The 25,717-nt window shown below is 42.3% G+C and overlaps 1 protein-coding gene across 3 annotated transcripts in view; it reads left to right on the forward strand.

Annotated features, from left to right (window-relative positions):
- The window catches only part of GNAL (G protein subunit alpha L), a 170,723-nt gene that overhangs the window by 41,539 nt on the left and 103,467 nt on the right, over nucleotides 1–25,717 (forward strand). For 2 of the 3 annotated variants that reach the window (XM_015855233.3, XM_085537515.1), the window contains exons 2-4: nucleotides 21,346–21,418; nucleotides 22,259–22,313; nucleotides 22,497–22,616. In XM_015855233.3, coding sequence (XP_015710719.1) covers nucleotides 21,346–21,418; nucleotides 22,259–22,313; nucleotides 22,497–22,616 — 248 coding nt within the window. Of the gene's footprint in view, nucleotides 1–20,203; nucleotides 21,173–21,345; nucleotides 21,419–22,258; nucleotides 22,314–22,496; nucleotides 22,617–25,717 lie in introns of those variants that run through there. The other variant, XM_015855232.3, reaches the window with a different exon arrangement.

The following is a 25,717-nucleotide window of genomic DNA, read 5'->3' on the forward strand; positions in this document are numbered from 1 at the left end:
CTCCCTTTGTTCTTCCAAGCTCTTCCTGCAGTGTAAGGGAGTGGGATGGTCAGAGTTAGACAAAACTTCCTGAGAGTTATGTGACACAAGGACAATAATTCAGTCCTAAGTGATTTAAGAATTATTTTCACTGGCAAATTGTATCTTGCAGTATCTCGTTCCTTTGTATTTCCAGCTTGTCATACAAATTCATGCCAAGGATGGCTTGCCCAGCTGGTTCAATCCATGCAGTGGTAGGATATCTGTTGTAAAAACAACAGTATATGCTGGGGAAGGCTTATTTTTGTAAGAAGGAATCAGTTTGAACTTGTCAAAGAAACAGTATTCTAGCTGTCAGAGTTCTGCTTAATAATCACACTGGGTTATTTTTAACAAGATTTAATAATCTTCGCTGGGAGTTAGTGGGAAAGAAACCAGTGGGGCATCCAGGAGCAGGGCAGGAGCAATAAGGCAATATCAGCAACTCAGAATTGCCAGCCTGTGAGAATGTTCCTTCTTGTTGGCCAGGAAAAGGTAAGAGGGACCTTCTTCATACTGATGCTTTTAAAGGCTATCTGATTTCAGGTTATTTTCATTATCGGTGACTGTCATCTTTTCACAACTCTTAATGTCAGGCCACATTTTCTGCTCATCTTCTGTACATACTAACTGTTACTTAGGAGCGTTAATGAGCATATTCATTTAATTTTCAATCCTTACCCTTCATTTTCTTAAGCATCTTCATAACCTTTGAACATAAACTCCTTCTGAGAAGACATTTTTCATATTTTCTGAGCCCTGAATAAGAGGTAACGTTGGGATAGGAATTGGGAAATTATGCAAAACAAGCTCAGCAACTTCAGATCCCCGCGTTGTGAGAGTTTGTTTGGTTTCTTTTAAAAGCCAGTGCAATCAAATTAAAAGCAGACAAAACTAAATTCGGTTCAAAGTTGGCTCACCTTTGGTTTCAGCAGGAGCTGTGAAAGCCAAGTTTAAATTGGGACAGGAAGGGAGGGAATGTGGTCAATAGCCTTAAAGTTGAGCATTTTAAATAGGAAATCTGTTTATGCCTCCAATAGCACTTGCTGTTCTGATTTGTTTAGAAAAGCTAAAACAATTCAGAACAGTGGAATTGCTTGAGGCTCTTCTGGCTTGGACTGAACTAAACTCTGTCCAGAATTTAAGCTCATCTCCAAGTTTCAATTCAGCCAGTAAAATGGAGTGATTTTGATCTTGACTTAAAAAGCCATCCTCCCATTATTTTCTTCACATTTTCCTCATTTAGCAGTATTGCACAAAGCGTTGATATTTTCTAGTCTAAAGAATACGTAGTATAACTATAGCGTAACTTATTCCATATGCTTTTCTAAGAGAAATTTTGATTTTATCAGAAGTATTAAAAGACTGCAAGACTCACACTAGGGAGAGTCACAGTATGTTTTTTAGGAGGGAAATACATTGTTATTGTTCAGTGGACAAATGCAGCAGGGGTAGTTTGGCTAATTTTTAAGAGCAGATAGGCAGTCACTCAGAGAGATGAAAACTAAGAATATAATTGCTAGGTAAGGATTCCGGGTGAGGTTTTTTGTTTTAGATGAACATGAGCCTTATTCCCCACCTCCAAAAAACAGCATGGAATTTTCTGTAGGCTTTTTTTGCATTATTTGTAGTATTTTTTTTTCACTGTTTAGCTTGACCCACTTCTCCTTCACCCTTTCTTATTTCTACTCTCCCACCCTTCCAAAATGCCAAGGTTTTCACCAGTGCAGTACTCACAGGAGTCTGCTGAGGCATTGAATCACTAGCAACTTCAAGCATCATCTTAACTGATTCACTAATGCTCCCAGCTGGATTGTTCAATGATTTATGTAATATATTGTGTTTGTATAGTGCAACTTATATAATTTATGTAGTACACGCATAGAACCACAGAATGGCTTGGGCTGGAAGGGACCTCACAGCCCACCCAACTCAACTGCTGCCATGGGCAGGGCTGCCCCCCAGCAGCTCAGCTGCCCAGGGCCCCATCCAACCTGGCCTTGAAAGCCTCCAGGGATGGGGCACCACAGCTTCTATAGGCAGCTGTGCCAGCGCCTCACTACTCTGAGTGGAGAATTTCCCCCTAACATCTAACCTAAATCTCCTCTCTTTTACTTTAAATAGCCCAGAATTTGCAGTCTAGATGTGACATATTCTGAGGTTCTGCAGTGGCAGTTCATGGCCTTGCAGAGTGGTGAGTGTGTAAAATTCAGGGAGGAACACGTGAGCAACACACACATCCCATCTCTGCTCTGTCCCTGCCAAGTGTCAGCAGCACCCAGACATCTTCGTGGGAGCACTGCCCTGCAGCTCTGCTGAGTGGTGCAGGGAACAGCTGGAGTGAGTTGGCAGAGCCGTGGCTGTAACGTGATGCATAAGATGGTGCACATGTTCTTTAAAAGATCTGATGTCATAAATGTCTGTCAGCAGTGAAGGAGAGGTGATTGTGGTTTGGAGGCTTAATGAGACATTAGTGAAAAGTGTGTTGTTAGTGGCATAAGAGCGAAGAAACTGAAATTTGGCAGGTATTTCATTCCACGGGGAGGAATACGGGACATATTTGACAGCATTTAAATCTGTAGTCTCTGATGTCAGGACTCTAACACTTGTGTTTTCTTTAGTTTCCCCTAGATCACGGAATATATGTTGGTCAGGGAAGAGGTTAGAACTATTTAAAGGGTCTAAATGTAGCCAAATCCCTTGCACTCCCTCCCCACCTCCACTAACCCTGCTCCCTTCCCTGGTTATATCAGTGATAGTGTGACATGTTCAGGGAGCAGGCAGATGGTTTTGAACTGAAAGGAAAGAGTTACTCAGATCCTACATGGAGGAGAAGGGAACGTGGAGATGACAGGCATTTCTCCCACTCATTTCCCTCTTCTGTCAAATACCTGTATTATTCTCTTTGTCATCTGGATTCTCTGGATCTGGATTGGGATCCTTTCTCCCTTCCTCCCCAAGCTCAGCTGCATTTTCCTGCTGCTGCTTATAACCCTTTTATTTCTATTATCTTCCACCATAGCTTCGATCACCTTTTCTCATTAACTCTTTTCTTCATTCTTTAATCTTCTCAGCCCTGCAAGCAGATGTTCACATTTACTGTTAGCTTTCCTTTCAGAAGCAGTTTGATTCTTCTGAATTTTGTTGTAGTCTGACACATTACTTAAATATAAAATACAAAATGTTGACACGTGCCAGTTGTACCATTTTTTCTCACTAGTTTTCAAATTTCTGTGAGTCATTTTGTTCAAACTGAGCACAGTTCAAATTCAGTGCTTAGCCTGTCTCTTCCATCCACTCTGCTCAAGTGAATGAAAACAGATAAGATAGAAATTCATCTGGGTGTATAGTTTTTGCAGATGCACTGTCTCATGAGTATAAAGCTTGTGCCTGGGCTAACATTTGGGCTCCAGATCTTGTTTTCTGTTTAGCTTTTTTTGACAGTGAGTGCTGAACTCTGAACATGGGAAAGCACTGAGACCAATTTTCATGGTTAGATCTGACACTTTCATTCTTTAGAACAAGAACAGCAACATTCTGAAGAGTTCAAATTTGGAGGCAAAGAGAAAGTTAATCATGTCTCAGCATTAGAGATGCTTGATTTAGGAGCATCAGAGCTAACAGATCCTTCCCCGTGCCTCTGCTCCAATCCCCAGGGAATGTATTAACTTTAGGGCAGTCTAGAAAAGCTGTTATGTTTGATTTTCAGAACTATTTAAAAGTGCCTTTTTAAATGGAAAGCATTTACCTGCTTACATGTGTCAGTGGAAATTTGGCTTTGTAGAGTTACTGAAGAGGTGGTTCTTCATGGGGGGGAAGAGAGGGGGGAGGGAGTGGCAGCTGTTAGTTATGTTAACACATTCTTTTTCTTAGTTCTCATCCAGGACAATCCTTGACATTTCCTGTTGTGTGATAGAATTTGTGCTTGCTGGTCAAGCAATCCACCTTAAAATCTTACCAATTAAAAACGTTTATTTGTCATAAACACAAATAGAGCCTGGAATGGATTGCTTGGATGAACTGTTATGCTGCTTAGGGAGAAGTAAGTACTCCTCTTGGCAGCATGATTTCTGCAAAGGGGAGTAGCATCTCTCTGCTCTTTTTATAGTTCTTTGGATGTGCTTAGGGAGTAGTGGATCAAAGATAATCATCAGACAATTCTTCTACTCTAAAAGGCCTTCCGTAAGTTTCATTGGGAAGGTTAACTGAGGAGCTGAAATGATCAGGGGGAGAATAGCAGATTATTCTCATGATAGTTATGTTTTGTCTGGTTCTCTCCTTTAACAATGGATTTATGAGAATGTTTTATCTTTATATATCTGTTGGTAGGTAAAGAGAGTTATTTGGCTACTCACATCAAGGAAGGGCTGAGGAACTCGGAAAGGGACCAAAGTAGGGAAATCAGCTTGTGGATCTCTACATATATGCCATCTGAGAGCCTATAATTCTAGCTTAGCAAAAGAAAATAGGGCTTTATGTTTTGCTTTTGACACATACAGTGGTATACTTGCATTTAAAAAGAAAGTATTCAAAATAGTTTGATTTCCAAAAGCTTTTCAAATGCCTGTGATCACGTTCTGTACTCTTTTCACAAGAACTCCGTTTGTTGTTTTCAGTTGTTCCTGGGCTTGCTCTGGACAGATCTCAGACTTGTTTGTGTATGCTGAGCTTAAATTGAACTGTTCTGACTTTGATGTGGATGGTAGATAGCATTTCAGCTGCTTTCTCACAGTGATCCTCTCACTGCTGCATCTCCCTGTTCAGCCTCTCAGTCACTGTATTTCATCTCCAATTAGTGCAGTGCTGAGACCTGGCCAGGTATATATTCCTTCACTCACCCTTCTTGCTGGTGTTTTGCATCAAGCCTCTGTCCACCTCGGTGTTATCTCTGCTATCCTTCACTTTTATCTACCAAAGCTTTTTCAGATTTAAAATTTACCTTGAAATACTTAAAGACAAATAGTTATATTAAATGTTGCCTTTACACCTATGTTCTGGTACAACATACAAGCTAGAGCTGAAAGAAGAATCACTAAGTATACTAGAGATGCCTCTTAAAATGTTGATGTTTTAAAATTCAATACGTATGCATCTGTGGATTTAGAGAGAAAATTTGGATCCTTGCTCTGATGTCAGTGCTAGAGATCCGAGAGTTGATATTTATAGAGACTCTCTTCAGAGAGGGGATCAAAGGAGCAATGAAATTAAATATTAATGAAATGATGAGGTATCTAGGAAAAATTCTGCCCCCTCAACCTCAATGGTTGTCAGGTATTCTTCAGAGATTAAGAAAATAAGATGGGTAGAAATGTTTTGATGACATGTTCTAGGCAGGAAATGGATCTGTGGGAGGTAGATGGGTTGATGCTGGGATTGGAGGATTTACAGGGAAAGCAGAAGGAACTGGGACTGGAGAAACAGCAGCAGGGTGGTGGTGGGGAGCACCCTCCTTAGGATGTGTGCATGAATGTGGTGGCAGTAGTGATACAGTAAGGTCAATAGGGCCACCTACCAGTTCTGTTGTGCTACATATTGAATGTGAGGAGGTAGTCAGCTGCTGTTTTTCATAATCCCAAACAGTGGTGAGATCTGTGTTCATGGAAGCCATTGTCCTGAGGTTAAATACTGCTTACTAACAGCAGAACATCGGCCACCATCACTGCTTTATCTAGATGATGATGCTACAACCAGGACTAACTGTGCAGCACCAAGTGCTCCAGGATCTTGGAGTCACTGAAAAAGAAGTTGTTCCTCACAGATCGGTCTCCTGCTTGTACTGTGAAAGCTTTCTTGAAAACTGTTTGAATATGTAAATATTGCTCCAAGGTGATCATTTACAATGGCTCTGCTATCTTCACACTGTACAGTATTACACACTTCAACCTTACAGCATGTTTTGCAACCACCTTGCGTAAGCTTGGAGGCTAAATCTCCAAAACTAACGGGTTGTTTATTGTTTTTCCCTTTCATTTAAGCAGAGAGCTTAGGGAGCAACTGTTGTGGAAACCAGACTTTTTGCATTTAACCCACAATGGACAGCCCTAATTGCTTATCGGTACCTTAGAGCAATAATTTGCTGCTCACCAGTTCTTTACATGGCATTCGGCTCTACTGCTGTAGCTGCAAAAGTGTCTCTTAAACTGGGAAAAAATTAAACAGGAAACAAACATGTCTCTTTAAAAAAAAATTAAACAGGTAACAAAAATGTTCCACACAACTTTAGATCCCCTTTTTTATATTCAAAAGGGATGTACAGCTTGAACCCTACTATTGTGCCTTCTGCCAAAACCACGCTGCTATCTGTGGTGATGCCCATTTCCAACTGGAGCAGGCCGCACCTCCTCAAGAGCCTATGGGAGAGTCTTCTGTGTTACAGTCGCTCCCCATCAGACAACCAGGCACATGTCTTCAGTGTCCAAAATGAATCATAGAATCATAGAATCACAAGGTTGGAAGGGATCTACAAGATCATCTAGTCCAACCATCCAAATGCAGACTCCCACTTCTCATACTGGGTATCCTTTTAGAAGAAGACGTATGTAACTGCTTACCATCTTGTGACCAAAGCATGCCAAACATACAACAACATGGGTTTTGGACCAGTAATGCATGTGTCAGTGGGACATTGTGGAAAAGGAAGGGCTAGGGCAGTAAAAAGGACTGGAACAGAAAGAGTAAAAGAGGGCTTCAGAGAGCAGGTCTTCAGCCTGGCTTTTAGAGCAGACACCTCTGTGCTTTGGATGTGATTCTGCAGCCATACTCATAGTATGATGCTGTAGCTTCACTGAAGCCTTAGAGGTGCTTGATATTATCCTATTCTAGAGGCCTTTGTTAATTTTAATCAGAAGCTATGCTTTGGATGATTGATTGATTAATTGATACATTCTGTTTTGTGGACCTATGGCATAATTGCTGGTGCCATTTTGGCAGCAGCCTATTGTGTTCTTATTTTGAGGTTTCCGTCTTCTTGTTGCTGCTGTTCTGGTGTTTGAAACTGCACAGAATTACACAGCCAGTGATCTGCAATAAAAATCCGGTCTTTCTTTCCTTCTCGAGAGAAATGAATTATAAATGTCCTTGTTGCCAAGCTCTTGATAACTATATAAGTGGGAGAACCTCTCAGCGATATACCTTAATAGCAGAATTAATGATGTTTGAGCTTAAGTCTGTTTGTTGAGACTTCATTAGCTTTTCAGCTGAGAAAGCAAGTGGGGGAAAATGTATCTCAAATGCATGAATTGTGCACTGGGCCACACTGGGAGACAGGCAGCCAGCTCTGTCCTGCGCAGCGCTTTATTCCCACTAGTAAACTGCTGTTGTTTCTTTCCCATTTTACATATATTGTGGCTTTATTTCACCTTTCAGTTTACTTCTGGGCTGGACATTTTTACTGTTTTAAAGTCTTTGTGTGTATGTGCCCAGGAGAGTGTCTGTGTGTGTGTGTGTCTTTTCTCTCAGGTTTCTGTACCGTGTTGTCAAAACTGAATATCAAACACACGAGCAATTTTTACACAGAGATCAGTTCTTAGATGATCCTCCTTAGGGTTTGTTTTTGTTTTGGCTTTTCATTCAAACTGCCTTCTTCCTAAACACTGAAATGTACCTGAATTGGAAGCTTGCTAAACATTTCACTTCTTTGATGAAGGACAGACTCTGGATTCAACTTCTTAATTTCTTGCAGTGAGCTCTGTCAGTTTTTGTAGAACAAGAGGATCTTATTATAGTCATAAGGGTGGAATCCACTACTCTGTATTACAGTACTGGATTTTATTTGCAGAAAAGCCCCCTTTTAATGAGTGTGAATTCCTGGTACTGAGTGCCAAAACTCATGTTTTAGTGTTTATTTTTTACTATTTGGCGTGTTCTCAGACAATTTGTTTGTTGTGCTGGATCATCACGGGGTCTGTTAGATCATCTAATTGAAAAAAATAAAGGGAGTTTGTTGTCCTGGAACCGCTCCAGGAGTTGTCTGTTCCACAGCCAAGTCCCTCCTATGCTCTAACTCTGAGGTCATCTCCATAAGTCACGTTTGTTATGTTTAATCTTTTTTTCCCTGTTACAGACTTGGAGTCTAAAACCTTTTAATTAAATATACAGTGTAACATGTATTTGGAAAGCAGCAGTGTAAATTGCTTCTCTCAGGTTAGCCACCTGGCCTTCAGACTTAGGTTGAAGGTTATTCATTCTGCACTCCAACAGAAATGCACTGATTATTATTGCTGATGATAACTGCATCTACTGCTAAGATATGGATAAGGCACTGAAAAGATAGGAGAAGCATTTTTAAGACAGTATGTATTTCTGTTTGAGCAAAAAACAATAATCCAGCAGCTGGAACGACTGCCCTGTTTTTCTTGTTTTCAACCTGATTTTTCAGCAACGGTAGTTGTTTGGGATATATCCAACGACACGCTCTGTCTAATAACAACAAGCTTGCACAGCGTATGCTCATTTCTGTTCTGAGTGTTCCAGGTTCTTTCTAAAGAAGAACTTTCTAATTGAGTTAGTCTTGAAAGATGTATTTGAAGGTAGGGAGTGTCTGCTTTTCTTTTATTAGAGATCATTCCAAACCTCATTCTCCACTTAAAAGGTGCACCAAGAAATGGAGTTGCTCTTCAGGATTTTATGTACTGATCTCTGAACTTAACTTTTTCAGGAAACGGAAGACTTACTTATTGCCTCCTTTGACGGAGAGATTTCTATGCCCCATAAATCAGGAAGGAGAGTTTCAAGGGCTAGCTCCCGTCGCTAGGTAATTACATATTCAGTGCAAGCTCCTGAAACGTGTGTCGTTTGTGTCAGAAAGGAGAACAGACTTCTGGTGACAGCTTCATCTCATAAGCATGAAAATTGGGAGGGAGGGTTTGGGGGAGTTCATATTGTGTTCTTTTATAATGGTTACAAGCTCTTACACAACTCTGTGAAATCATCTGTGTGATTTCCTGATGCTGCCGGCACTGATTGTTGCCGTGGATGGCAGGTATCGAAGGGGTAAAAAGGAAGTAAAAAGGGTGAAAGTAAGAGCAGAGATCGTTTAAAGAGAAGAGAAAAGTCATTTTTCAAGGAGGTGCTGTATAAGAATTAGAGAATGTATCTTTCGAAAAGTGAGAGATGAGTTCTGACAGTTAGTTATGGAAAGCAAGTATTAGGGACTGGGGCGCAGAAAGAAAAGGAAGGTAGTATTGCTTAATGTACTTACTTCCTATTCTAAAGATAGCCATCTAAATAAAAATTTCAGTGGTGTTTCAGAGCAATTGTAGACCAGGATGTATTCAGTTTGCTCCAGCTGCTTGACCTTGCTTCGCTGCTGACTGCAATGAGGCAGTCGCTGTTGTGACCAGCACTGCCCCTGGGCTGCTGTGAAGAGATATGTGAACACCCAGCAGTGGCTCGGTGAATTCTGGGGGCTGTCATACTGAGTCCTCTGCTGCAGATTGTTCAAGTTCAAAGCAAACCTCTATCATGCTTCCAGTTCTCTCACCCCTGCAATAATTCATATTCGGGCTGTCTGTCCTGTCAGGAACTAAGGATTAAAACAGGAGCGAGGATGCATCTTCTCTTGCAGTTAACCTCATCACTGGGCTGTCATTCTGCATCACAGCCAGTCATGCTGAATTTCTGCTGACTTTCAGTAGCTTGAATCTAGGTTCTGAGGGATTTTTACATAGGAACTACAGGTCCTTTTTTATTATTATTATTTAATGCCACTCTCTACCCCCCAGAAGGGGAATATCAAAGAGCGAGGTCCATCTTGCACACTGAAGCAGTGTGGTAAAATTCCTGGTAGTCGCAGGTGGACTCCAATTACTCAAACATATAAACAGATACTTTGAACTTAACCTGTTAGCTTCAAGTTCAAAAGATGTTCTTTGTGTGTAACCACAGATCTAGGCACTCTTCAAAGGAGTATCTATCCTCTTACTTGGAGGATCCTTGGGAACATGTATGTTTGCTCTGTAAGCAGGTCAGTATACAGACAACTCTTTTAGTACAAGAAGTTATGGAAGTCGGGTTCCACAGAGAAGACCTCACAAAGTAGCTGGGAAAGTAAATGTAAAGCAAATAACAAACCCAAATGAGAGTAGGGCTGCAAAATGGGATTTTGGCACTTGGCATAAGAGAATTAATTTGGTCATGGAGAAAGCAAAATAGGCTGTCCCAGAAATGGAAGGTGGCAAGTATATCATGCATAGCCAGTTAAAAAACCCATGCTAGGAAATAATAGTAATAATAATAATAATAATAATAATAATAATAATAATAATAATAATAATAATAATAATAATAATAATAATAATAATGAGTGTTTATGAGAGATAATTTAACTTTTGTTTCAATCAAGATGAATGTGATTTATCTAGAAAGGGTGTAGGAGAAAAACGTAGTTCAGGTCTCTGGCTTGCAGTGGTGCTGGAGATTGGAGGAGATGTTGTGGACTATGAATGAATTGACAAATATTTCTAACGTAATATCAAAATGAGATTGTAGAGTTTCAAGCTGATGTTTGTCTGAAATAGTTTGGCTCGGTCGTGTACTTTGTCTCCTATTTTGAAAAGACTGAGACTTTATAAGAAGGTTTGGATTTCAGCTTTTAATTTCTCACTCACAAGGTGATTGTTTCTGAACTCTCATACAAGATGTGCCACCAACAGAGAGGAAAAACATTCTCTAACACGTGGGTCTGGCACACAGACAGAGCAAAGGTTTATTTTTATTAGTGCGGTTTTCTTCTGGGAGAAGGAATAGATAAAGGATTTGAAGGAAACAGAGCCACATGAGGTGAGTTCGTACTAAAAGACCAGCATTCTTGTGCGTGTGTGTGTGTGTGTTGTCAGTAATGCACTGACAACATACCTATTAGCTTAGGCTTTTACTTACGTCATTCCACATGGAGAAGGAGGAAGTTGTTATCTGCTGCTTGCTTTTCAGTTTTATCTTTAGGGAAATTCAGGACTGCCACAGTGCATTGATAGGTTAATGCTAATTTTCATACATATTGGCATCAGTGCTCACGGGGCATTTTGTTCAAATTGTACAAACCCATAGTTGAGGTAGGATCAGGAAGGAGGGAATTGTATCGGGCACTAAAAGGTCATGGTGACAGCTTCTGAAAGAAGTAACATATGGTCACGATATCTCTGCTGCAGGGTAATTTATAATGTCTGCTTTTTTTTTTCCTTTTGCCCCTATGGCATTTCTCATAAGCTGAGGTCAATGGACAGCTTATCAACTGAGAGAACCAGTGGATTCATGGAGACTGATTAGAATGCTGGACAGCACCACGATGAAAGAACCATTCTAGGTGAAGAGAAACATCTAAATATACATTAACATTAACTTATTTTCTTAGGAAAGAAGTGGATTCATAAATGCCACTGAAAATGATTGGTCATGAGCAGAAGTGCTAAATTGAGTGTAAAAGCTTTTCTCATGGTGAAACTCACTGGTCACCCGCTCTCTGGCTTTACTTTCCAAGTTATTAACACACCACTAGGAATACACACATTTTGGCTTGCCACCATGCAGTGCAGTTGCTCAACTGTATTTCCTGCTAGTAACCTTTATTTCTATTTCACAATGACTTCTGATCACTGATTATTATATCTCTAGATTAATTCACCTTGAATCCATTTATACTCTATGTAGAGAAATAAGCATTTCAGGGGAGGAATCCATTAGATAATAATATAGTATTGTTTGTATTTTTTTTTATTTTAAACATCTGCATTACTGAGATACATTGCACCCCACATTTGATTTGTTATATAAGCTTCATAGCTGGTAAGAAGCTTGGCTGTAGCAATCAGCATTTAGCCAGCCAAACTGCATCGTAAGAGTTGGTCTTTTTCACTGGAGCTGGTTAAGTTTGGTGTTGATGATAACATTTTGCATACTGCATGTGGCTTTAACCCTTGTTGGACATAGTGTTGGTGTCTATTAGGCATGACTATAGCCTATTTTCATGTGGCCCATAGCAGAGGTTGCTTTTCTTACTGGCAATGTAATATTCCCTTCCAAAATGTTTGAGTGAGCAGATTCCAAATGTAGGCTATCATTTAATCATAGTGCAGCATGGATTTGCCTAACTTATAAGTAAGCCAAAGGAGTGCCAAAGTAGTGATTAGCGATAAAGACTGACTTTTTAAATTGTCTTAATTGTTTTGATAACAGGCAATTAAGACAATCATTTTCTAAGGTCATTCTAATTCTTTGAATGATTCTAAGCTTTAGTTCTTGAAATCTGATAGTGTAATTTCAAAAACCAAATAATTCCCTTACTTAATAGGCATCTGTGTGCATTTGTATATCTGTCAATACTTTGAATTTTTAAAGTGCAACTTATCCACTCAGTATATTCCAAAACAACATACATAGGATCACAGAATCACAGGGAATGGACATCAGGAGATCGAGTCCAACCTATTGCTAAAGCAGGTTCCCTACAGTAGGTTGCGCAGGTAGGCATCCAGACAGGGCTTGAATATCTCCTTCACCTTCAGTAAGCTCATGGCAACAAATTGCCATAAATATAAGGTCTAACATCATGTAATATAACTTATGAACTAGCGCTAGTTCAGATTTCCACGGGCAATTGAAAGTACTTAGGATTTGCAGGAAGAGAAGCACAGAACTTAAAACTATTGAAAGTATGTTGACTCAGCATCACTTTTTGGGGGATGGGGTTAAAATTTGGCTGTGAGTTCTGTGCTGTTCATTGAAGACAACCACCAATGTTATAAATCACATAAAATCTTAGAGACTATGCATGGAAAGTAACAGTATTAAACCTCAACGTTTACATACTTGACACTTGATGCTTGAATGATAGCTTTTCTCCTTTTTACTCACTGTCTGCAGAACACACAGAGAAGTAATCTGATGGTTTAGAAATCTGTAGAAAACAGAGGAGGTAAATCAAACTAGGGAAGCAGTATGGTAAAGGCATGAAGCAAGCCTGAGGAGATTCACAGATTAGGTCCGAGGCTATTGTTTGTTGACACAATAGAAGGAACAAGTTCGGAAGGTGTGTGGACGCCTGCCACATGTGGCCTCTTCCACTCGGCAGGACAGGGCTTCAACATCAGATGGCTGATGAGAGGGGCCTCTGTCTCCAGCTGTCATCCTTCCCTAGGACAGCACTGCTGCTCGGTACCAGGGGCTGGTCAGGAGATGTGGTTTTCTGCAGTCCCTGCTCGTCTGAGGGCTCACAATGCTGGGTTTTTTGGTCTCCTTGCATCTCAAGGCAGAATTATTAAATTAGATTAAGCAGTTTGCATTGTGTTTTATTAAATAGTATTTCCTAGTTGCGGGAATACTCTCTTATACTTCTCTTGAAAGCATTGTTACACCTTTGATTTTTGTCAAGTGAAATCAGAAAGTCCCAGCCCTGCTGGCCCAGGCTGATTGCAAACCCCAGGCTACTGCGCACCCCACATGCTTATTGCTGGTAGTCACAGAGATCAGTGGCCTGATCCTCCTGGGCTCTTATCTAATACCATGATGTCCTTCCCTATCTCCTCATAGCTCTTCTCTCAACCTGTGCCAGCTTGCCATTGTTTCTCTTGAATGGGGGTGACCACAATAGCGAAATATAAGGGATATCCTACTTGACATTTACTGGGCTGTTCTGTTTTACTTTGTTTTGATTCATAGAATCACAGAATATCCTAAGTTGAAAGGGGTCCACAAGGATCAAATCCAACTTCCAGCCCCATACAGACCACCAAAAATTCAAACCCTATGTCTGAGAACATTGTCCAAATGCTTCTTGAACTCAGGCTGCTTGGGGCCATATCCACTGCCCTGAGCAGCCTGTACCATGCCCTTTGCCCTCTGGTGCAGAACTTTCTCCATGTATCCAGTCTTCATTCTCATGGTGTGGCACTCTGGTAGCTCATGGTCATTTTGAGGTCAAATTTATCCTGAAATCAATCTTTCTAATGATGACTGTGTGACAGTATGTTCATATAGAGGAGCTGCATCTGAGATGCAGTGACAACTCATGTTTAGATATTTGCTATCTTACCATTGGCTTTAGCAGCCTGAATGATTTTAAAATGAACAACATAGAAAACATTTATGTGCTGTACTGTGTTCTACAGATGTAATCCTTGAATCTTTCTGAACGTAAGGTGTCCGTTGCCAAACACTGTAAGTCGTGGTATGGAACACAAACATTTCAGTGGCTCAGGGAAGTTTTCACCCAGCTCAGTGTCATTGACATGTTCAGATAGAGCATCCTGAAGTGCATTCTTCCAAGCTGTCTTCCTTGTACGCAGAACGTTACACTGGTTTGTATTTCTGGTAAATGTTTTGCAGGGGTAACCTATTAATAGCTGATTTCCCTACGTGAGCAGGCAGCACCCTAAGCTGTTTAAAGGTTAAGAACAGATTTGTAAATGGAAATTTATAGTGGTTATTTTTGTTGAAATCAAGTGTACTCAATTAGCGGCCATGTAAAAGAGCTACGTTAAAGAATACAGCAGTCATCATGTATCTAATGATCCTTTATTAGCAGATTATGATGGTATCTTTATTAGTGTTAGTAATTGTGCTGACATTGTGGCTGATGGGTTAAGCCGTTTCTTATTACAGTAGCTTTTGTGCCATGGCATCGGGATCAGAAATGCAGTTCTTGAAGATCTGCCTGTTATGAAGAATAGGCTGCAAAGAAATGGAAGCACATCTTGCCATTGTGTTTAGTGACACAGGTGACAGATTGCTGTAGCTGATTCTGAGCAGAAAGAGATTGCACATAGGAAGACTTAAAGTGTTTCAGGCTTGGTTCGTATTTACATATTGTGTATGAGAACTGGGACTAGGACAGAGTTGTTCCGAATTGTTAAGCACTTCAGTGTGGTGTATGAACAGTGGTATTAGCTGAGATTGCTGGATTACACCACTTCACTTTTGTATTTGTACTATTACAAGTCTCAGATTCCACAATAACTGATTTATTATTTATAAGGGACCTGTTCCAAAATTGTTGTAAGTTCTCCAGACTTTCCAACATTTTCTCCTTCTCTGTCATGCACACACCAATATTTCCTATCACCTTTCATCCCAAATAAAATGATCTACTCCTATGAGATTTCATCTAGGCTCCTGATCTTTAGGATAGACTAAACAAATATATGCTCCGAAGAATCTAACCCATGCTACACAAACAGCCCAGTGCGTGTTGAAAGAAAGCTTTAGCTTTTTAGTAAAAATAGGTCAAATTAAATGTGTTCATATTTCATTAAGGCATTCTGTAAGGGTTCCATCAGGATACCTTTGTAATTTTAGGACCAGCAGGTAATAGGACAAGTGAATAAAAGAATAGCAGAATAAGAAGATAGCTAAATGGTTGTACTCTCCTATACAGGAGAGGTTTTCCACCTCTCCATAGGAGAATACTCAGAAAGTCATACATACTCATAGTCAGAATACTCATAAAATCTATGTAGGTAGTCAGCCTGCTCAGTCTTCATATCTATTGTTTCAGCTGTCCTAAGAAATTCATGTCTGGAAAGTTAAATTCCAGTATAAACCTGGTTTTAGAAAGGACCGCTTGGGTCAACGAGTCATGTCCCTTCAATTACAAACAAACATGTGATAGCTATTTAATCCAAGAGATCATCTGCTTTACACACATATACCACAAAAATACCTATAACAATCCTCAGATCTATACCACAAAAGGCCAAGCTGAGCATGACACAACAAGTATGTGTTACAAGCAGTGTATGGGGTAAGACGAGACAGATGAATGAGGGGAAAAACACTGTGTATTTATTCAGTGAGTGTGATGTTTCATCTGGACTTACTAGTCCAGACTCATGCAGTGAAGCACAAGTTGTATTCCTGCAATAAAGATTGTTGATGCAGATCAGGGTATGAGGCTACACACAGCCTGGCAACGTTATTTCCTGAAGCCATTTTTACCAATTACTCATGTGCAGTAACATGCAGGGATCCTTAAGCAGGGCTAGAATACAGACTTGCTTGCTTTGAACTTACCAGTGCTTCTGGGGCTTGCAGATGCGTTACAGTGCACCCACTAAAAAATAGTTGCCCAATTCCTTGATTCATATAAACAGACCTGTATGAGAGGATTGCCTTAATTCATAAAGACTTTCTGTTGGGGGACATTGTTGATCATTACAGCATCCAGAAGAATTGAAGCATAGCTTTGAATTTGGGCATCAATAACATAACTATGTAGAGACTTTTTAAATAAAAATGAGCCAGCCTTAATTCTCTTAATTTCTCAGGCAGAATAGATAAAACCCAAAAAGCTGAAGTGTATCTCTGTATTTACATCAAGATGGGAAGTGATAAGAGCACATACAATGTACAGATTGGATGTGATTGGGGTAAATGTGGTGACAACCCAGCTTAGCAGAGTGTGGCCTGATAAATGGAGGTGATGTCGGAACATGCTGTGACTGTCAGAGTTCGGCCGACACGTGCGAGTTAAAGGTGAGGCTAAGGCATGTCTTGCATATGTTCAGTGTCTTAACAGGTATTTCTTCCTCTGTTTTTCACTCCTGGTCAAACAGAGAGATCATGATAGTCAACCTGAGCATTTACTGTGACATTCAGAATTCTTTATGATATACAAAATTCATTATAAACTGAAGATAAATGATTCAGCTTCACTGTTACAGCTGTGCAAGGTGTTGGTCAGCACATTGCAGGGAATCCAGGACATGTTCCCCATATAGATTTTTTCCTCTACTTTTTCAAGTAGCAACTGCAGCAATAATTCTAGCATACTTCTGTATTTGTTAATGAATTATCTTATAAGCTGAGGTGATATGAGCGTAGCGAAACTTGGCTTCACTTAAATCTGTTTAATGTTAAACTAAAAAACCAATTAGAATTAATTTTTGATTGCCTCAAATTGTGAATGTATTACTTCACTTATTTAATTTAGGAGGGGGTTGGGAGTGCCCTTGGAGACCCAAATCAAGTAAAACATCCCATAACTGGGGATACTGCCATGAAAGCATCTGTTTTTCTGACCATGCAACATATCCCTTAATAGTGGGTCACAAATTCATGATATGAGGTCTTGTCCTTTTTCTCATTTCAAAAGCTTCTGTGTCATGTAGCTTAACAGTATTACTTGACTGTAATATGTAATAATTGAACTACACAAGGTTACTCAGCTTATTCAATGTGACTAGGCCCTTGCTGCATTTCAGTCTTAGTCAGCAACTTCTGCCCTGAGTACTGACAGATGGAATTGTGTGCAGAGCTGCCGTGCAAGTCTGTCTTTGCAGAAAGGGATTTCTAGTCTGAAAAATCAAGCACATGAATTATCTTACCAGTCTGAACACAGACTGAGCTGACTGGGATTCCCACACCAGTAGTTACCCATTCTCTGTTTCCTCCCAGGATGTGGATGAGGAGAAACCAGCTTGGATAAGGAACAGCCAGCTGTAGTGGAAGAGGATTGTCCTCTTTCTCTAGTGTGGTCATACCACAAAGCTGCTCTTTGCCTGATGCTTTTCCATGCAGGTTTCTGTGGAGCATCTGTCCAGCTAGCACGCTTCTTGGAGCCAATCCTCCCCTTCACAACTGCTCTCTTGGAGCAAAAGGCGGTCATCCTCCTTTCTGCTGGCTGCCACCTCTAGTTTTTCTTTGGAAAACTCTGCTTTATCTTCAAGCTTGATTACTTTTACTCCACAGACTTCCACCAGACCACTTCACCTCCCTTTTGCTGTGCTCACCTGTGCTTTTCAGTGCCTCACAGAGGAGCAGCAGAGGGGCTGCTTTGCCAGGCCAGCAATTTGGCAGTAATTGGAAAAGCACAGCGTAGGAATGGAGATGTTACAGATGGGTCGGGGAGCCAAAGAACTGCCCCCTCCTGATTCCTGCATCACTGAGTTTGTTTTTAATCCAGGGAATGAGGTCAATTCAGAGTCAGCGTTGACTTACAGACCTTGTCCTCCTTCATCAGGGCAAGGAGCTCCCCTCAAAGTTTTTATAAGGACTTCTCTGAGGTGATGGGTTTAAACATATCAGGAGAAAGGTCAGATTTTTTACTGTGGCTTTCACTTCTCTGCATAGTGTGTGCTCGTGTATTTACCAGATCCACAGTCAGTATTTTTCATACAGCCAGAGTCGTAATTTTTCAGGTTCCTGGTTCATGTATCTTAGAAAAATCCAAATGTAGCATTCCAGGGAGTGTGTACTTTTGTGTTAATATTTGACAGCTGCAGGGAGACAAACTTACCAAGAATTTATTACCGGGGAGAAATCATTTTTCTTGAATGCCTATGCAAATAACCATTTATTTTGCTCTTTTCAGTCTGTGGTTTGACAATGAGGTGGAGTAAAAGCATGAAAAAGAGAGGTCAGTGGGGAGAGGCAGCTCAGGTCACGCAGCATTACCCGGCTAGTGCAGTGCCCAGACTTGAGGACAGTGACAGTACGGAGGTCAGAGACCCCTGTGAAAGCTGAGGCAGGAAGAGTGACAAGCAGGAAGAGTCTGTTTTCCCACTGCTTAGCTCCCCCTCTTGTTTTAGTCCGGACAAAATGGACAAAAGAAGCTGCTCTGTGATTTTATGGCAGGGGCGATAGCTGAGTTATCAGTTTTCTTCCATTCAAGTGTATGAGCACAACCTCTGTGCTTATAACTTGGGCTCACTAGTACTCAGCCTGAGGTTCATCAACCTGCAGTAGGAACCTGCAAAGGAGAGCGGGACATGAATTTCTATGTATACGTGCTTATATAGATATATATAATGATCTGACAGAGCAGGATCAGTGCAAAATATCTTGCTTTCAAGAGGACCAGGAACATGAGGAGGAGAATGCCATGTTGGCTGACTGGGAAGAGCAGAGAGAATCTCCTTTTCCTTGCATTCCCAAGATTTTGCTTCTATCCATGTGTGATTTGTTCTAGAAGCTTGTTTGCTAAAACAGCATTGCTGAAACCCTTGATGATGGATAGCATCCCGTTTAGGCTCACAGTTGGGTTTTTCTGTCTGCAGAAGACACGTATGCATGTGATAACTTTGATTTCTCTCTGGGGGAAAAACCAAAATGTGCAGTGTGCAAAGAGGGTGAGAGCTGCTCCTGCCTTTGCTATTATTTCTAGGGTTTTGTAGTTCTGAATGTGCCAGAATAAGGAGTGCCGCATTTGGGAAGGAAAATAAAATAGGAAGAGTGAGAATATAATGACAGCCAAAAGTTGTTTCTGGGCACAGGTCACTTGCACGTGTCGTTCTTCAACTGTGTGATCTTTTCTCAGGAGGAAGAGACCCAAAGGGGTCATGGGGTTTGCAAAGGGGAGAGAGGAAATGAGAAACACTTTCCCTCTTTCAGAGAAAGGTAAAAGCAGGATATACCACGAACCTGTCAAGTCCTGTTGGCCCTGAGCCTTGTCTCAGCTGGGAATAAACCCACATCTAATCTCTCTTCCTTAGTATATACAGGAACAAAACTGCTAAGAAGGATCTGGGGAAGAAACAAGGCCAAAACCATCCAGATTTGGGACATAACAAGTTAAGCATTCAAATAGGGAATAAATACGGCTCCATGCATCTTGTGCATCCTATCCTGTCCCTTCTGACAGTGAACAGCAGCAAGCTGTGTGTCTCCTTCCTAGAGCCATTCACCCTGCAGCCCCACAAGCTGCAGGCGGCATGAACTGAGCTTCCAGCCCCAGCTGTGTCAGTGGACAGAAAATGGAAATGGGGAAGAAACATTCGGCTCTAAAACACGGGTTGTGTGATGCTAACAAACGCCTCGTTTGGTCTGGCAGAACCTGTGGATTTTTGCCTGCAATATTCGCCCCTCACACTCACTGCCGGTGTGAAGAGGAGAATGAAACAGTGTCCATGTTCTAGACTGAGCAGGGCCATCAGCACAGGTATGGTGTTGTGTTGAGGAGTATGATTTAGCCGGGAAGTATTGGTAATGGTTGGACTAGATGATCTTCTAGGTCTTTTCCAACCTTGATAATTCTGTGATTCTGTACCTGGCACCTGGGTGCCATGGTGCCTCCTGAACACAGAGGCAAGCACAGGTGTTGCGCTGCCTGATCTTCTTTTCGCCTCCACAGCGATAGCGCAGCTTCGGCAGTCAGGAGGAATAGCAATATGTGGAAATAAAGGGCGGCGGTATTTCCAGCCGCGCGAGGCTATTCGCCCACCCTTTCTTCGCCGCTCCCTCGCCTTGGCGGCTCTGCGAGCGGCGCGCATCGTCGGGGCCGCGGGGCTACGGGGCGGGCTCAGCGGGGGGCGGCCGGCCGCCTCCTCGGGAGGAGGAGGAGGCCGGGAGCCGCGGGCCGACGCGCCGGCTGCCTCCAGCGGGCGGCGGATGCCAGCTCCAGGTTTTCGCGGCAGCAGGGCCGGCGGGCGGGCGAGGGCCGCGGGGCGCGGCGGGGCCGGGGGCGGCGGGGGTCGGCGGGCGCGGGGGCGAGGGCCCCGCGGAGGCTGCGTGCCTCGGGCCGGCGGAGCCTCAGGTGGAGGGGTCCGGCTCCCACCTTTCTCCCCCGCCTTCCCCGCGCACAGCGGCTGCGGGCTGCCCGTTTCCTGGTCTGGCAGAGAGAGGCAGTGCTGAGTTCGAGAGACAAAAATAGCCCTTCACGGAGAAATATAGGGATCGCGCGTGCGGCGGGGAGGGAGCGGGGAGAGCGGCACCGGGCTGCTGCCGGGAGGAGCCCGCCTCGCCGTGCCGTGCCGTGCCGTGCCGTGCCGCTCCCCTCGGTGCTCGTTAGGCGTTGCTTTGCGGGTCTCTCCCCCGCCCCTCCCGGCTCGGCGCGGCCACCTCGGCTCCTCGCATCCCTCTCGGGGAGAGGAAAACAAACAAACTCTGTTTTGATCAGAGCGCGGCCAGAGACCATTTTATTTGAGCAAAGCGGGGGGAAGAAGCGAAGAGAGAGCGCCGCGGAGATACCGGGATTTAAAGCCTGCTCCTCGCCGTCCCCCTTCCCCTCTCCCCCCTCCCCCCCCCCCCCCCCCGGTAAGACCCCGGTGCGCGCAGGCAGCAGCCTGACATCCCTCCCGAGCGGCGGCGATGGGGTGTCTGGGCAACAGCAAAACGGAGGATCAGCGTATCGATGAGAAAGCGCAGCGAGAAGCCAACAAAAAAATAGAGAAGCAGTTGCAGAAGGAGCGGCTGGCTTACAAAGCGACGCACCGCTTGCTTCTGCTGGGTAAGGCTGCAGGGCAGGGCCGGGGGGGGCTGGAGGGGGCAGCGAGCTGTCCGAGCTCCGCGGAGGGTCGGGCCGGGAGCGCCGCGACCCGCGGATGCCGGCGGAGGTGGGAGATGCTGCACGGCCGCAGCACGGCCCGCGTGTCACCGCGCGCCCTCTCCCTTCTCTTCCAGGGGCCGGCGAGTCGGGGAAAAGCACCATCGTGAAACAGATGAGGATCCTGCACGTCAATGGGTTTAACTCAGAGTAAGGATCGCCGGCGCTCCGGGGCTTGTTTTTCGTTAAACGCCGGGAGAGGGTCGAGGTCGGGAAATTTCTGCCCGCATCCTCCGTTCGGGTGGCTCGGCGCTGCGTTTTGGGGAGGGAGAATAAGGAAATCGATGCCGGCTGCCTCCTGTTTGCGTTTGTGCTCCTGGCCCCCTCGCCGTACCTTACACTGTTGCTACTGCAGCGCTTGACAGGCCCCTGTGTAGCAACAACATGGCGACTACTTTTACATAGAAGCAAATAACTCAATATTGCATCTGTGTGCGATGCACAAATATATGTCAAGCCGCATTCAGGATGACAGCGGCTGCTGTTTTTCCGGTGTTTGGCTTAGCGTAAAACTGAAACTAATTTGGCACCTTTGTTAGAAATCACCCTGTTTTTTGAGGGTGCATCTTTTTCTCTCCCAAGTGCTTTTTCCTGGAAATCACAATTAATCCATAGCGTTAATTTCAGATATCGGCTGCCTTTCAGCTCTATGTTATTCATTTAGTGCCTGTCCGCAGCGCGCTGTGGAAATGAATAAAAATGGGAGAATGATTTCCAGTTCCGTCAGGGGAGGCTCTGCAGATGTGGCTGCGATCCTCTGGTGTAAGAAAACGTGAGGGATGAATGGGCATTGCTCTTCATACCGTGCGAGAAAAGGGATAAGCAGAAAGATGCATTTGCCTTGCTGTTGTTTTCAGTTTGTTGGTGTAGCGACTGAGGAGCAGATAAACAAGCGATCAGTGTGGGGGGGGGGGGGAGGGAGATAGCTGCAAGTGACTGGAGTGCATTGGGAATCAAACTCAAAGTGTTCATGTTTCTGTTTTAACGCAGAGAAAAGAAACAGAAAATACTGGATATTCGGAAAAATGTTAAAGATGCGATTGTGGTAAGAACACGCTTTATACTGTTCTTAAATGCTTGGGCGTAGCGGAAATGGTCAGAATTGTGCTCTCTAAGATTGTGCAGGGAGAAATCCTATTTTGCTGATCAGATTGGATTATCTTCTATTGATCCCGCATCTTAGATTTATCCAGATTAACGTGTTTGTTTCTGTTTGATCCAATTCTAGACTATAGTTTCAGCTATGAGCACTTTAATACCCCCGGTTCCATTGGCCAACCCAGAAAACCAATTTCGAATGGACTACATCAAGAGCATAGCTCCTCTTTCTGACTTCGACTATACACAGGTAAGAAGAGAAAACACTGCTTCATTCTGCGTTAAGGGACAACTCATCTCTTTGCTTTGATTTGCTGATGCATTGTTTGCTTCATTGGTGCCTTGTTTTCTTTCACTTTTTGGAAGATGCTCCTGACAAGAGCATCATGCCAGCTTAACTTTCCTTCAAGGCTTTGGTGGTCGCACCTGTTCTAGTGTTTGTTTGTTGTTACTGATTTATATGCAGATGTTTGTAAATGCTGTTTTTCTGTTTAGTTCTTTACAATTTCTGATGCTGTTGTTCCTATTGAGGCTTCAAATAAGACTGTCAAAAGCTGTTTTCCTGTGTGGAATTGGATGCTGGGTGTCAGTCTGCAGAGTTACGGTTCACCTGCAGAAGAGGATATAAAAGGAAATAAAAGAATGGAGTGCCCCCAGTAGTGTTTTCCATATTATTGCACTTTGGAGCAGAAATTCATGTGGTCGAGCAAGGTGGTTTGCTTCCTTATCTGCTTATTGTAGTTGGCCTGAGCAGTGGTTTCATTGCACGTGAGCGTTGCCATCTTTAGATATGGAATCGTAAGCAAATGAGGGATTTCTGTACAGAGGTTACTCTTCTGAGATAACTTAGAGGTACCATGGAGAAAGGTGTAATCTATGCTGTATTTTGCATGGTATGAAAACAAGTGCACAGACATAAATATCAGTGAAAATTATTTTTACAGTAACACAATTTAAAACTGGCCTTGGAATTACATATACGTGTATGCATATATCAGGATATATCAAGAGCAATTTGTTATGGATACAGTAAGGACTATAAAAATCTTCATTTATTGGCTACATGATTATGAGTTGTTCGTGCTATCAGTATTACCAAAGAAGCCATTTACAATACAGTGTCTTTAGGTTATTATAGCTCCAGGGTGGAAGAGGGAGAAGGGGAAGAGTCGTTTCTTTATTATATGACTCATATTCTCTGGTGTGTGGTTTTGCCTCTGGTAAAGCTACCGCTTTGAAGGTTCAAGATAAAGGAAAAAAAAATATCAGACATCTTGTTCAGTTAGAATTTAACACAGAATGCAGATGTTAAGAAAACGACTGTAAGGTACTCCCACATGGGGCATAATTGCTCAATTGGTAGATGCAAGTTAGTGGAAATGAGAAACTCTTTTTAGAGATGGAAGCGGAGTTTGACATGAAATATGCCTTATGCAGGTATTTCAGTTCTGAGGCATTTTTGCTCATTTTATCCTTTTGTTCACTTTGATACGTTGTTTGTTTGGATAAAATAACTGGTGGCGTCTATCTATTGCAATTCTCTGTAATGCATCTTTTTTTCTGAGCTTCTGGGGGAGAAGTAAAAACTGAAGCAGACTTTCTGTAGGGTTGGAGGAGCATCATTTTTAATGGTGTTTTTGAAGAACTTCTCCATTTTCAGAGACACCAATGATAAAGGGGCTGATTGAACTTTCTGTTGGATACCTCATAGAATGGAAAAGCTTCTTCTTTGTGGGGGGGAAAAACAGGGGCTCAGGGACTTTGAAGCGAGTATTAATTCATTTGAAATCTTGATTCAAAGTCAGTTTTGGTTTAAAGTAAATAAGATTAACTCTCTTTTTTAAGTGGGATTTCTGATGAAACTGGTGTTATTTGAAACAGGTCTTAGCAAAAAGAAAAACAACCCAAAAAACAGTGGTTGCAAGCTTAAAAAGGGATGAAAAATCTGACTGCGTTCACAAAGTAAGGGAATTCAGTCAGTTATATGTTAGTTTCATCTATTCCTCTGTGCAATTCATAGGTTATGTGTTTGTAAAATGTATAGAAGGGCTGGGTTTTCTTTTTTTTAATGGCTGTTGCTTTAGCGTTGCTGTTTCTCACCAGGAAGATGTGTGAGCAAGGCAGATTTGAAAATGTGCTATTGTGCTTCAGGGCTTGATTCTACTCCAGTTTAAGTTAATGATAACTTAAAGTAAAATTTATCTTTCCAGCTGGAATAACTTTTGACCCATGTAGTGTTTTGGTACAAGGACAAATATAAAGAGAAATACGCGGATGGTAATCATCAGTCCAACAGTAATTGTAGCATTCTGCACTAAGCATTGCTGATTGCTGGTGTTTGGAATAAGGCCTTCTGAACCAGAAAAACCCATGCAGTATTTAATAGTGTTCATTCAGCACTTGCTATTCTACCATCTGTATTTAAAAGCAGGTCTAAAGGGAAAAAAATGCTGACTTGAAGCAATACCTGAGCTTTGCCTAAGGGTAAATGTTGGCACGTTCTAAAACTTGACAAATGGGACCCTTCTTTCTCTGGATGAGGAAAGGGGTAATTTTAGGGTTTTTAACAGTAATGGAGGGTGTTGAGCTGTGAGAGGTAGCTGCCCCTTTTGCTGCAATGTGCATTACAGGTGTGTTATCTTTAGGCTATTAGTCATGTAAATTCTGGTCCTAAAAATCAATGTATTTTAATTTAAGATGGATTTCAAATAAGCTTGATGCACCAGTCCTTAAAGAGAGACACCTGATGGTATGTAGTTTCGTCAAAGGCACAGTATGACCAACACCTGTGCGCTAATTCAAATGTATTTGTGACATATCGGGTATGCTTGGATATGCATACTTAAATTGCATATGAATTAACTAATATGTGTTTACTGGTGAGAGTTAACCTTTAAAATAAGGGGATCTGAAACTACTGATTTCCTGTGGGTGCAACCATATTCTAACTCAAATTCATGATGGAGCTTCCAAGAACTTGACTGAGAATCGCATTCGCATTTATACCTTTAATCTGTGATTGAGGGTTTTGTTTGTTGGGTCTTTTAATTACATCGGTCTCTACAAATGGCTTACATATTACAAATTACATATTACAAATATTATACAAATATAAACAAATTATTTATTACAAATATGCCCAGGGAGGTGGTGGAGTCTCCTTCTCTGGAGATATTCAAGACCCGCCTGGACGCCTACCTGTGTGACGTGGTGTAGGGAGCCTGCTTTGGCAGGGGGGTTGGACTCGATGATCTCTAGAGGTCCCTTCCAACCCCTGCAATTCTGTGATTCTGTGTGACTTTTGTAGTGATAACAACTTCAAAACAAGTGTTTTCCTCTTTACAAGATTAT

This window comes from Coturnix japonica, chromosome 2, assembly GCF_054131305.1.
Source record: "Coturnix japonica strain WE chromosome 2, WE-NBRP24, whole genome shotgun sequence".
Taxonomy (NCBI): Eukaryota; Metazoa; Chordata; class Aves; order Galliformes; family Phasianidae; genus Coturnix; species Coturnix japonica.